Source organism: Tachypleus tridentatus, chromosome 2, assembly GCF_004210375.1.
Source record: "Tachypleus tridentatus isolate NWPU-2018 chromosome 2, ASM421037v1, whole genome shotgun sequence".
NCBI classification, from domain to species: Eukaryota; Metazoa; Arthropoda; class Merostomata; order Xiphosura; family Limulidae; genus Tachypleus; species Tachypleus tridentatus.
The window spans coordinates 28,208,908-28,222,766 of NC_134826.1; the positions used below are offsets into that span (position 1 = coordinate 28,208,908).

The 13,859-nt window shown below is 36.6% G+C and overlaps 1 protein-coding gene across 5 annotated transcripts in view; it reads left to right on the top strand.

The window, feature by feature from the left end:
- The first annotated feature begins 7,891 nt into the window (after positions 1 to 7,891).
- LOC143239967 (EF-hand calcium-binding domain-containing protein 7-like) overlaps positions 7,892 to 13,859 on the top strand; it is a 96,409-nt gene continuing 90,441 nt past the window's right edge. Inside the window, exons 1-2 of one of the 5 annotated variants that reach the window (XM_076481680.1) lie at positions 7,892 to 8,135; positions 13,621 to 13,786. In XM_076481680.1, the coding sequence (XP_076337795.1) occupies positions 13,684 to 13,786 (103 nt within the window). In that variant the 5' untranslated portion in view covers positions 7,892 to 8,135; positions 13,621 to 13,683. Of the gene's footprint in view, positions 8,343 to 13,620; positions 13,787 to 13,859 lie in introns of all 5 variants that reach the window. The other 4 variants (XM_076481670.1, XM_076481697.1, XM_076481690.1 and 1 more) reach the window with 4 other exon arrangements.

Below are 13,859 nucleotides of genomic sequence, written 5' to 3' on the forward strand. Positions count from 1 at the left end.
CAGAATAATAATGGGCATAAATACCTTAAAATAATTCCCTTTGATGGTCAACTTTCAACCTTTAGATAAAATAACTGAAAATCTGCACTGAGAGCAATGTAGTGTTATAAGTCATCATTAAATAAAAACTTTGTTGTTTTGTTGTTTATAAATAATGTAACTGAAAATTTCAGAGAGAATTGTTCAAAATCTGTGAAAGAGATTTTATGATGGGTGGACATGGCAATTGGGTCTGACTTTCTAGTTTATATCCTTTTAAACAAGGAAGATTGAAGATTATAAAAATTTGACTGCCTTAGTAATATCTATATTATAACGACTAATTTACATTATACTTATGACATAAGGATGGGTAAAAAATAAAGGATAGGCAAGATGTAATGAATAAATGCCACTATTCTCGTACAACAGGAAATTTCAAAATTATTCAAATATGTTTTCTTAAAATTAATAAATTAAAACTTATATAATATTAATGATTAATTCATTAATTGCATTTTGATGTCAAGTGTATTCCTGTACATTGGTAATATAATTTATACCAGATACAGGAGTGACAAGAACCTTGGTGGACTTCATAAACTCTACCTCCAACTGAGCTCATCACTACAGGTAGGATATCAACTTTATTCTTGCAAGTTGTAGAAACTAGATGTAATATCAGAATTGGATCTGAGGCTCACTTTATGAACCATATCACTCAAAAAAGAAATTATTTTTTCAGCCTTCAAATCTGGAATTAGCACTCTAACAATAAGCATACTATGGAGCCTATTTTTCAATTTGATCTACAACGAGTGAGCCAATGTTTCAATGGCCTGCACAAGTTTATGTGGCAGAAAAAATAGTAGTGGTACCTTCATATTACAAAAGATTGTTTTGATGTGTCAGTGCCACAACTATAGAAGCTATGAATGAAAAGAAATAGCTATGATAGTCATGCCTCCAACAAGGGGTGATTCCTCAGTTTTGGTTTTAACTATAGATGGTCAGCTATCCAGTTCCTCACTGAAATGACTATAGGCACAAAGAGTGAAAGCCATATAACAAATATTAGGGTTAACACAAGGGTTGTATCTGTCACACTGTCGCTAAAAGCAAATATGAGGCTACTGAAACATCATATCCATTGTTACTAATTATGCTAACAGTCCAGATGCAATGCTGTGAAAGCAACTCTGTGACTTATTGGATGAATTCACTGAAGTATTTGTGCGATCAGATGTCCTGTCAGGTAAAACAGTAGTGACTCAGCACAACACAGACACAGGTGATATATGTGTCTGATAAGACAACTGCTACTCCAACTTCCTTGGAGCACTAGAGGGGTTGCAAGCACTGAAATACAGTGGACACTATAGGACAGAGTCATATACCTTTTGAAGAGTGCACAGTTGTTTACAATAGTGATTGCCAGGAAGACAAAAAAGATACACCAAAGTTCTGTGTCCATTTAAGATGGGTAAATGAGGTAACCTGTGTTGACATTTTTCCTAGAAAGTTGAATTGGACAGTTAAAAGAGGGTTAAGACTATTCTTAGCACTCAACATGGTTTCTCTGAGTTTCTCCTCATCTCATTCAGTCTGTACATCATACAAGATACTTTCAAGATAAATGATGGAGCTTCACTCAAAAGCTTGTAATATGAGAGACTTCCATTCTACGTTTATGACATTGTGGTGTTTGAATCTGCATTTGCAAACCCAAAGATAGTCTTCTGTGAATAATGAAGTAAAAATTAAATGAAACCTGTCAAATCTTTGTTAATATACACTAATACACTTTACCATGACTAGAGACCAGTCTCTCACTGTAGTATTTTAGCTACAGTGAGAGAATGGTCTTTACCCATGGTAAAGTAAAAGTTTTAATTCAATTTCCTCAGTTTACAATTACAGTAAACATTTTTTGAAAATAATAACAATGTGCACTTTTCATGGAGCAAAGAATGTGATCAGACATGTCCAACCCCTAAAGCTTCTTCAGGTACTGGTTTGTCCATAACAAAATGTGTTTCTATTGTGTATACATTTTTTATGTTTATAGGCATCCTCCCCCTAGTGGTGACACATACAGTGATATGTCTTTGGACTTATAATGCAATAAACCATGTATCGATATGCATTGTGGACAGAACACAGATACTTCCTTGTGTATCTTTGTTTTTAACTTGAAAAAATAAAAAGTCCATACTTATGGCTTTCAAATGCAGTTATTGTATGATAAAGAAAGAGCTCCTTAAATTGGTTGTTTTTGTAAAACATTCTAGCCTCCACTTGTATGACAGAAAGTTCATCATCTGGGTGGATTATACTTTTCTAAAGTATTTAATAAGCTTTAAAATTGAGGGTTGATAGGAAACTGGGTAACAACATTCCAAGAATATTAGTTTGTCATAAATGTCACCTAGATTCTCATCACAGAAATGTAAATGAGCTATCTCACAATTCAGTGATACCTAGTTCATTCACGGAATGTTCTGATCCTGTACACTATGTGAGATTTGAAACAATGGTCATTTAGCCTTAGTGTATGCCACTCATGAAATAAAAGACTCCATTATTAGACGTATGATAGACAGGCTGGCTAGGCTAGCCATCAGAGTTTCGACTGTTACTACTAGTTACAACTTATTTATATTAAATTGAAAATGCAGCAGCAAATGGAGCACATAAATACTAACTCGAGGAAATTTACAGTTAAAGCAAAGAATCTGAATCTGAGACTTAAATTCACACAATAAAACACTTTTAATATGCTTTTCAGAATATTCTCTGTTACAATCAGTTGATAGAATAATTCTGAAAAACTAACAAAACTCTATCAGTACAACTAGCAAATGTATTTTAAATGTGCTTTCAATAACATTACTAAATCATTAAACTATATCAACTCAACTGTATTTTAACCATATTATTTAATGCAAGGAAATATGACAGTTAGTTACTCACAGCTTTGATGAAAACATTGGATAACTTCACCATAAGGGTAGTCATGATTCTTCTATTGGCCTTAGAAACTCTCCTGGCAATGGCTGCAACTTCTCAACGATAACTGCTTTTCAATTCCCTACAATAAACAACTAACTTACCAAATGCAAACGCAAATGAACTTGGCAGGGGTTTAGTTTAGAGAGAGAGAAGTCTGAAAAATTCTCTCTCCAACTGGGATGGTCGGGAAGGTTGTGGTACCTCTTCGTCCCCTCACGTAAAAGATTATTGAAATTTACATGGAAGTTTGTCTTTATTTTGTTTTAATTTCTTTAATGTGAAGAAGTGAGGTGAGGATATGAAAGTGACGCAATGGAAGGGAGATCTGGAAGTGAGCCAGGCCTGAGCCCTTGGTCATAATAACCTGACAGCTGGCGATTACTACACATTGACTTGAGATTGACTTAGAATTGACTAAAACGGCTCTTTTCAGGACAAGGCAAGAATGTTGCCTTGGCTGGGATCTACAGATCCAATGCCAGAGTTTTAGCTGTGGGGGAAAACGGGAGTACCCCGAGAAAACCCATTTTCACAGCCTGGGCGCCGAAAAAATCTTCCCAGACCGTGCCCGGAAGTAACTGGGGAGTAAAACAGGAATAAAAAGAAAACTGATGGATTGTGGCAATGGTATACATGTGGCTGGTTGTCTGGCGACTAGGAAAACTGCTAGCTGCGGTCTTGTGGAACAGGTAGGAACTTAAGGTTGAACTTGGGTTCGCACCTGATGCCCAGTGGTGATAGAGAAAAACGTGGTCTTGGTAGTGAATTAACTGGATGTTCTTCAGTTAATTGTTCTTTGCTGGTCTGGGATGCTTTGTTTCTTCTTGTAATTTTGGTTTCTGTTTTCTGAGTGATGGTAGTCTGTTTTTCTGTTTGAGCCAACGCGTCGACAGTTATTTTGTGAATAGTCTGAGTCTGGCTGGTAGTTGAACTTTGTGAAACTGGAACTGAAGTTTGGCATGATATATCACTTTTCTTCCTTGGATTGTTAAGTCTTGGCTTATTGTTAACAGTAAGAGTTGTCTTCGTAGTTGAGTTGCCTGGAACTGCATTCGTATTCTTTCTGGCTGGTTCTGGACTCGCCGGTATTTCTGTAGTTTTACATTGAAAGTTGTCTGGACACTTTGATCACGAGTTAAAGGGTCGGCAATGCGGGCGTTCGGCTCTAAAGTGAAACATGTAGTAACATCCGTCACGTAAAATACAATCAACTCTGTACTTCGACGTTGTCACTATCTTCATGAAGTATGTAGGTAGATTGGTGTTTCTGGAGAAAATTCGATGTACAGATGTAACTTGGCCTGGATTTGAGATTCTATGGCTTGTTTGATTTCTTCTGGTTGTATGGTTGGGTCGTCGCCCCTGGGGAATACTGAGTAAAGGGTGACAGGTCTTTTGGTTGGGGAATAACTTATTTTAATATCAGTGTTCCATGGTTGTCATAGATAAACTTGATCAGCAGGAGTAGCGGGCTGGATGAGAATTCTGCCCCGGCGTAGGATTCGGGTCTTGGAAGGTTCGATGGTTACCTCTGGCTTGGCTTGAGCGATGAACGTGGCGACTTGTAGCGGGATAGGTGAGACGGTAGATCGTCGACAATTTCCAGAGTACTGGCGGTATAACTAGCGTAGTTGATCCTTTCGTTTTGAAAAGCATATTGGCAGAGATATCAGCACGTCTTACTCGCTCTGTGACTAGTGTGAAACTCCTAACTTACCAGCTTAAAGGCGAATTTTTAAACAAACTCTTTCTGGTGCTCTTACAATCTTCCAAATAGTGTAACTACTCACAAGTAGATCTGATACTGAATTGGTTTTTTCTTCTTTGATAATTTCACAACTCTCAAAACCAGAAGCAAAAACCATTTATTCATTGGTTGTAGAGAAAATGGGTAAATCGGTAGCCTTCTTATTTGTATCTATACACACACTTTTGAAATGGATAGTACATCAAAGTTCCGACTTATTACCTTTTTTGGTAGTTTGCAAGATAACGTAAGCATTTGCCGAAGTTTCTTCATTGCTATGGTGCCGCCAGTCTGTGGATAACAATCTAATTTCCCGTCACACTGATGAGGCTTTCATAACACCTCTCATGACCTTGATAGCGTCGTTTGTAATTTGCATAACTAGGAACGTTTTTTAACATACCTCTCTTTCCAATTAGTTGTCGAGGTATAATTACTTTTTATGCCTTTGTGAACATATATCACGCTTTGGTTTAATGCAGATATTTGCTTACTACTTGAAGCATTTGAAATGACCAGAAATGCCGCAAATGCCTCAGGTGGTGCAAAAGTTATTGCTTCAGAAACTATGGGATGACCTACTGAAAGACCATGATCTGGTGTGGATGCTTTTTTTGCTGTCAAGTAATGTCTAACATCAGTAGCACTAATACAAAAGTGACATGTGATTATAAGTAATCTGTTGTATCTATACAAGCAGTTACAAGTGCGAAAATGTGTGTTGCATCATTGTTCAATTATGCAGTCTGTGAGTCGCGAGTTCAAATACTGATCACAATAAAAAGGCATTATAATATGAGGTCAATTACACTTTTCAGGGCCCGGCATGAACAGGTGGCTAAGGCACTCGACTCATAATCCGAGGGTCGCGGGTTCGAATCCCCGTCATACCAAACATGTTCGCCCTTTCAGCCGTGGGAGCATTATAATGTTCCAGTCAATCCCACTATTCACTGGTAAAAGAGTAGCCCAAGAGTTGGCAGTAGGTGGTGATGACTAACTGCCTTCCGTCAAGTCTTACATTGCTAAATTAGGGACAGCTAGTGCAGATAGCCCTCGTGTAGCTTTGCACGAATTTTAAACAAACAAATATTGTATCATTTTTCTCAACCCACAAATTTTGGTTCTCCAACAGTGTTACAAGTAGTGGTTCTCTGAGCTCTGTAGCAAGATATTTTCTAGACGTTGTGTAATAAAGACTGGAAATAACTCAGGTGTGACCTGCACTTATTGTGACTTTCAACAGTGGTGCTTCTAGCCACAAGTGAGTGGAAGTGTTGAACACTGTTGTTAGCTTTCTATAGTGTGTGTACTACCAATAGGTTAAGCAGGCAAAGACAGGATAAAGTTAAACATAGAATTGGTGGATTTCTCCCTATAGATATCACTCACCGACTCTCAGAGAATGCAAGAGGTCGTCATTATATACACCTCACTATGGACTACCTTGCAAAGTAGCTCAAAACGTTTCCTTTGGTTGATATACTCTAAAAATGTGTTAAACTTTATTTCATTTTATCACATTTTAGAGAACCAGAAGAACTCCACACGAATCAGGGAGCTAACTTCAGTATCCGTCTACCTGCTGAGTTGTGTGAAGTTTTGGTCTATAAAACCTTGATCAATATGACAGTGAAATGCTGAAAATATTCCTGCACCTATGGGTCCGAGCGCCAGATATTTTAAATATCTAGCGACACCTCTGCTCATATTCTTATGGGTTGGCAGAAGTGGTAATTAAGGCTACTCTGTATATGCTTGCAAAAGTTGTTAATCCTGAAAGAACCGACTTGGGTGAACATTTGCCATATGTGATGATGGTATACAGAGCAATGAAACATTGATCCACAAGCTGTTTTCTGAACCTGCTTGTGTACAAACAGTAAATGATGTTCCCTGTGGACATACTTTATGACCCTCCACCACAAATAAAAGTCTTTGAGTATCTTAGTGACCATTTATATTTGTTGAGATTGACGATGGTTAACGCAAATGAATTTATCTGATTATAAGAAGGAAAGGCAATACATCAACAGAATAAAGTGTTTTGAATGAATTGTGAAAAAACAGACCATAGGTATGTTTGTGTGACTATGAAATGGACGGTTACTGTCTATTAAATAAACATTTGTATGATGTACGATTGGTAAAATAAAATTTTCGTATGCAATAAAAGTATAGAGGACGACGATATTTCAAACGTTTTAATTTGTTCTGTTTTGAATTTCGCGCAAAACTAGACGAGAGCTATCTTCTTTTGTTGTCCCTAATTTTGCAGTGGTGTACTAGAGGAAAAAAAAACTGAGTCAGTACCATCTATCGCGACTTTTAGTTTATTTTTTAAAATAACGAATAGTGTAATTGATCAGTAAATATAACGCCTCCATGACTGAAAATATGAGCAGGTTCGATAACAGGGATTCGAGACACACGACCTTCAGATAGCGACTTGAACTCCTTAACTACAAGGCCATGACAGTCCCTAATTGTCTAAATAAATTGTTTGTTGCCAAATATATTTTTAAAAGTTTCTCTAGTAGGAGTAACCATCCATTTCCCAACAATCAATTGAACGTATGAGTAATTTCTTTGTTGCCAAACTTGCATTATAGAAAATTTATTTATTTATGCACATTATCATTTTTCATTTACTGTTTGTTTGTTTTGGAATTTCGCACAAAGCTACTCGAGGGCTATCTGTGCTAGCCGTCCCTAATTTAGCAGTGTAAGACTAGAGGGAAGGCAGCTAGTCATCACCACCCACCGCCAACTCTTGGGCTACTCTTTTACCAACGAAAACCGCACATTATAACGCCCCACGGCTGGGAGGGCGAGCATGTTTTGGCGCGACTCGGGCGCGAACCCGCGACCCTCGGATTACGAAGTGTACGCCTTAACGCGCTAAGCCATGCCAGGCCCCTTTTAATTACTCTTAGGTCATGGTAGGAATTTTGGTTAAATTATGATTTCGTTCATTACGAACGAAAAATAACCAGGGGCGGTCAGAAACTGCTGTTTCTCTTCACCCCACACATGGCAAGAATAACTAGTGTAAGTGAGAATAGGAGTGATGGAGTAAGGTTCCAATTGCTGGCGAATGGTTTATTTTTCCAAATGTGATGGTCATAGATGACCGCGAGTCTAATATGGTATAAGTTTTCATCAGGAGGAGCGTCATGGAGAGCTGAGAGTCAGCACGGTAAGGCCCGCCGAAGAGAGATCCAGAACCACATCCACAGGCTTACGATGAGATGTGTTTAGATTGATTGACTGACGTGGAGAGAGCCGGGAGATGCAAACACAGTGCGTCGACATGGACAGGAGTTGTTGTCACGAGACGTTATGATTATTTGAAATTTTAGAACTAAACTGATGATAGAATTTATGTTTGAATACAGTAAGTCAAATGATGTGCCTCTTCTCAGGGCCGCCTTTTAATTACTATCAGTCCAGTTTCTAAGTCATTGCTTTTGTAATTTTGTTCTACCACCGATGTTAATAAAAGCATAAACAGATTACAGTTGTTGAGAAAATATGCTTTAATTTAACAGTCGGCCCCTTTTTCTTTGTTTTATTTGTTTACATGACCTACCATTTCGACAAGGTATGTTGTATTTGAAAATTTAATATTATAAATGTTTTTCATGGTAAATATGATTGGAAATGGTACTGTATATAAGTTATGAACTCATAAAACTGATAAAGTTACAAAACTATAGCTATTAACTGTTAATTTTTCGATACACTTTTGTTTGTCGTAGTATTTATTCTCAGTTTATGATTTATTTTTATCCTGTAATCATTATAATATAGAGCAAAGGCTGTCACTTTCGGTATTATATTCAGTTCGTACAGACACGTGAAGGTTCTGTGAAAGGCTCTTTAGTTTACTGACGTTTAAAATATAAGATAAAACGCTCTTGATAAGTATATTTGAAAGTTTTGTTCCTTTGCATCGACAAACGCCCGTCTATGTTGCTCTCCCATCTTCCATCTACATTTAAACAAACTGTGGGGTAACCTGCTGGGGATGTCGATAATGTCTCACCAGGTTTTTTTTGGAAAAAAAAAAAAAAGAACAATGACCCACCCAAACATTTTTATATAGTATATCTTTTTATTACTTTTTTAATACCTCTTGAAAATTGGTTTATTTGCAATTTTAGGTTTGTTTGTTTCAAAGAAAGAACTTAATTATGTTTGACTTCATGTAATTACCACATTCAAGTCTTGTAGTTATAATTTTTCACAAAGCATGCAACTTATGCTTTATCAAAGTAATGTTAAACTCTGTATTTACAAATAGGAATGCAATGTCAACAGTTAGCTTGTTTTAAAGCAAGAGTCAGGGATCATAGAGAGGAGACATTGTCTGGTGAGATATAGTTCTGGATCCAACCAGATGTACTGGGAATGATTTACACCTAATGTTAATGAATGCACAAAATAGTAATAAGTCAGTGTATAAATATGGTAGTATATATTATAGGAATGGGGTGAATACATGGTAGATGCAAATCTATTTACTCATATATGCCTTTAACAACTGATTATTGAAATACTAAATCTTCAAAATATTTGAGAGAAAAAACAAAATATAACACATACAGAATAACTAAAACAAGTTGTATAACCACTTGAGAAAATTAGCAGAGCAGTTACCAAAAATTCACAAAAGCACAAACTTTTCAACATCACTTACTGACTGATTTTGTTCAATGTTTCTAGCTTTGTAACAAATATGCTTACCATAGTTATATATGTGCACCAAATAGAATATTAGCACAGGGACCATATATTAGCGCTAGTGTTTTTCTGTGCTAAACATTATCAAAAAGAAGAGCTGTATAGCATGCATCAAGTAGTACCTTGAAAAGGAATACCATTTTAAAATACATACATCTTGCTCACTTCATATATCGAGTAGGTGTGGTTAAAATAGTGAATGGAGGGGTTATTTTTAATCTGGAGTACTGTGTGACAAGATCTGGTAACTGTGAGTGTTATGGAGTATGTCAGCATCAGAGGAACAGTAAGAGAAGCTCACTGTCTAGATTAAAAACAAGCTATGCCATTTTGCAAGTAATTTATAATATGTATTGTAAATTTAATCAACTTTGCATTTAAGAAACATAATAAATAATATTATGGCACTTATCCACACTGATAATACACACCAGATATTAACAGTAATGAATACTGCATAAACACATGTCACATTATATGAAAAGGTACATGAAAGAGTTGAAAATTATTTTTAAAGAACTGAAAATATAGGAATGGATGCACCAAAAAAAGGATAAAACAAGGTAGGAATGGGAGTGGTGCAATAAAACGTCTTCTCTATAACCTCACAAAGGGGTGTTTCCAACATTCTGTCCATGCCTACTTTGTTTTTCTGCATTCAAGATATTATACAACTTATGGGAACATCCAAAAGTGGTTCTTCTATTTTTGTATAGACAATAATGAATCCGTGATGTTGATACACAGAAACTTCTTAGGATTTTTTTATTTTGGTATTTTAGTCCACCTAGGTAACTCATTTTCAAAATCCTGTTGCTTTCTTTCGGAATTGCAAAAGGAGGAACAAGTTGTGAACAAAAAACATGCAAGTTATAGGTCCACACAAATATCTGATCCATCTGGTGTCATATGAACAGACTTAATGGTAGATACATTTCCTTCATAAATCTACTGTCATTTCATGATAAACATTGCTAAGTTTAATAAGTTTAGTTCACCTAGGTTCCATTATTGTTTCAATAACCGGCTTCTTACCCCATCTCAGGAGGACACTATCTCACACATCTATATATAGGATGTTTGGAAAGTCACTGTGCAGTTTTGTCTGTTAGTAAATATATAAGTGCACAGTGACTTTCCAAACACCCGTTACTTCTGTTGGAGGTTGCTAAGCTGGGCTGTCTAGTCAAGCTTTCCATGTAATTTGCCATGTCTCCCTAATATTTGGTACATCTTGGCATGCTCTTCAGTTCTCATCTCAGTCAGGCTCAGACTTTATCACTTCATCTGTGAGCAGTACCCTGTCATGTCACCAAGATTTGTGTTTTTGATTTACACTTTTTCCACTTTTGGGGACTCTTACTTCCCTAGAATCACATAAACATTTGTCTTCTCCAATAGAAACTTTTTTGGGAACTGTTGTCCTAAACTGAGAGCCTCCCCTCTTCTCTTCTCAAGGAATTGTCATGATGACTCACATTCCCTTGCTACCCCTGACCAGATTTCCATCTCTACACAGTAAAATCTTTGAAAAGCTAGGTTGCACCTATGAATTATGTCATAACTGTGAATATCCATTCTTCACCAGTATGCTTGCAGCCTGTTGGGTACGTACCTATTACCTTTGTTTTCTAGTAGAACAATTAGTCATATACTACTTTGTCAGTTCTATTATTATTTCTCTAATCAACCATCAGGGTGGTACCCATTTCAGGACACTTTGCTTACAAGTATTGGGCTTACTGTTTTAGGCTAATTTACACTGGGTATCTCTCAGCTTGTTATGCACTTGAACTTGGTGGTATATAGTCTCTCTCACCCAGACAAGATTTTACTCATGGCATGGTGTTTCCACTCTCTGATTTTTCATTGGTTTTGCTCTCAGTTTAGCATACTTCTCCTCTCAACATTAAAGTTCCACTTTTCTGGTCCTCAGTTCCTCTTCCTTTTGCCCTTGCAGTCAATACTCTCAGCTAGGACTGGTCTCATTTTTTGCTGTAAGCTTGTCCTCCCTCATGTCCACACTTTGATAAGTGACATGTTTTGGGCCTTTTTAATTATGCCTATTTTGCCTGCACAATTTTGGTTTTCTTTGCCTTGTTAATTGACATGCTGTTCAACCCTCTTTCTGTGCCCCATTACCCTTTTCTTTTCATCCAGCTTCATGTCCTTTTTTACCCAGGAGGTTTATTCTTTTTCTTTTGCAGGTGGATTTGTTTATTGCATTTTGGGCTGAACACTGATTATATAGCCTTTTTGTTATCCAGTTTCTGTCACCTTTCAGCTTTGTTCATCTGTAAATGGAAGTAGTAAGTTTTTAACATTGGTTCACCTACCACTCTCTTCCTCGAGAATTGTTGCTTAACTTTTAGCATTTTTTATGTGGTTGTTCAGTTATGAATTGTTGATTTCTACTATCACATTATCAACTGCATTTTGTCATTCCTATTACCACCAGATGTTTCTTTTTTCTATGCTTTATAGTGCTCTTTCTTTCTTCACTGACCTTCTTGTTCTACACCTGTGGAGGCCTGGTGTGGCCAGGCTGGTTAAGGTGTTTGACTTCAGTCTTTAAACCACCTTTTAGAAGGGCAAGTACATTTTCCTTTTCATCACCCTTTTATGTGATCCCACCAGGTGCTGCCTCTTGGGGTATTCCTATTTCTTAAATTTCACATTGGGCTCAGGGTAACAGAAAGTGCTCAACCCATTTGTTTTGGCTTTACCAGTTTTCACTGTCAAGATGGAGTTTTCCAGAAGATCACCAAAGGTATCCTTATGGTATTAAAATTATTTAATTTCCTAATACAGACAATACCTTCCATGGACAATCTTGGGCAAAGCCAGGACTAGAGAAGTAACTGCTCACTTTTTGGCTTGTGCTAATAGGCTTTTAAAAACATGGTTTCATGGTCGCTCAATAAACTGTTTCTGGTAAAAAAACTTTTCTGGCATGCATCTGATGGAAATTCAGGTACTTCACCAGTCTTCCCTAACCACAAATCTCTTCCCCCCACCATTTTTTTGAATGGAGCATTAGAAACCCTTGTTGCTTATCAGTTCCTAGCATCTGAAATGGTGGAGCTTAGAGAGTTCATTACTATTTAAACACAATGTGATATGAAATGTGGTGGTGACACTGTGTGTGTCACCCCTCAAACATCTGGTGTGTTCTCCTCCTATGTTTGCCACCTTTCTTCTCTATCTGTTCAGGTGAGTGAAGGTAATATACACTGTATGGGTCTGATCATGCCCTGATCACACTACACTCCTTGGTTTATTGGCCATTTATATGAGGGTGATTGGTTGGTCATGCAAAAATTCTGCACATCTCAGTGACACTTACAGCTCTTTTATTTTTCCATCTTTCCTTCTAGGTGAAGAGTATGGCCTGGTCAAGATGAGATGCTGTCTCCCTGTAATGCCTTTTCCATCAGATGTCACACTTTATGGTCTTTTCCCCCTGCTATTTTATTAAAGAAGTTAATCTAACTTTCATTTTTACATGGGCCCCTCCTTCATTTCAGTGTGGGATGCTGGCTATTTTGTGTGTGAATGTAAGGTATTGTCTTGGAAGTTAACATTTCTGTACCTGAAAATATATTTCTGATAAAATCCTTTTCTTCACATTTTCTACTTTTCCTTCTCATTTTCATTGCACTTTCTTCTTTTCTCACCTAAGAAAGAAGTTATTTTAAGCACAAGTATTTAGGATAACCTATTGAGCAAGGAAATTGTGTTGCATTCTTGTTGGTAAATGACTATTGCTGCATGATGTCATGATGCACTAGTGCAGTTCATCTTAAACATGATATTTTTTAGGTGAAAGTCGACTCAAAATTAGTGTCATGCAAATCTCATATGCAGATGCTTCAGGGATGCAGATTGTGTTTGTGTGTGTGTGTAAAGAGACAAGTATCATTTGGAAATATATTTTTACTAAAGTAAAATACTAACTTCAAATATTATTCAGGGAATTTGATGAAGAAAAAAAATTGAAAATATTATTTGGGAAGATTTAGAAATTTCTTTGGAAGTTAAGAAAATAAACATGAAAATTTGTATGGGAACTCGATAAAAACCAACTGATATAAGCTAATTATAATGATCAATATTTTTTTTTTCTGGTTTTACAGAACTTGCTGCTTTAAGAACTAATAGCACACATTTTTGCAAGCTGGAAACCATTTTAAAGTATTATGGAAGATTATTGGATAAAATACAGGCCTCTTCAAGGTGCTTATTTGTGGGTCAAAAATAGTATAGCTGCAGAGTTAGAAAGTAAAGAAGAACTTATGAAAGGTGAGATGAAAATGTGTAAAAGAATAGAAGTAATACTTAAATTGCATTCATGATAGATTTGCTATACTACCTA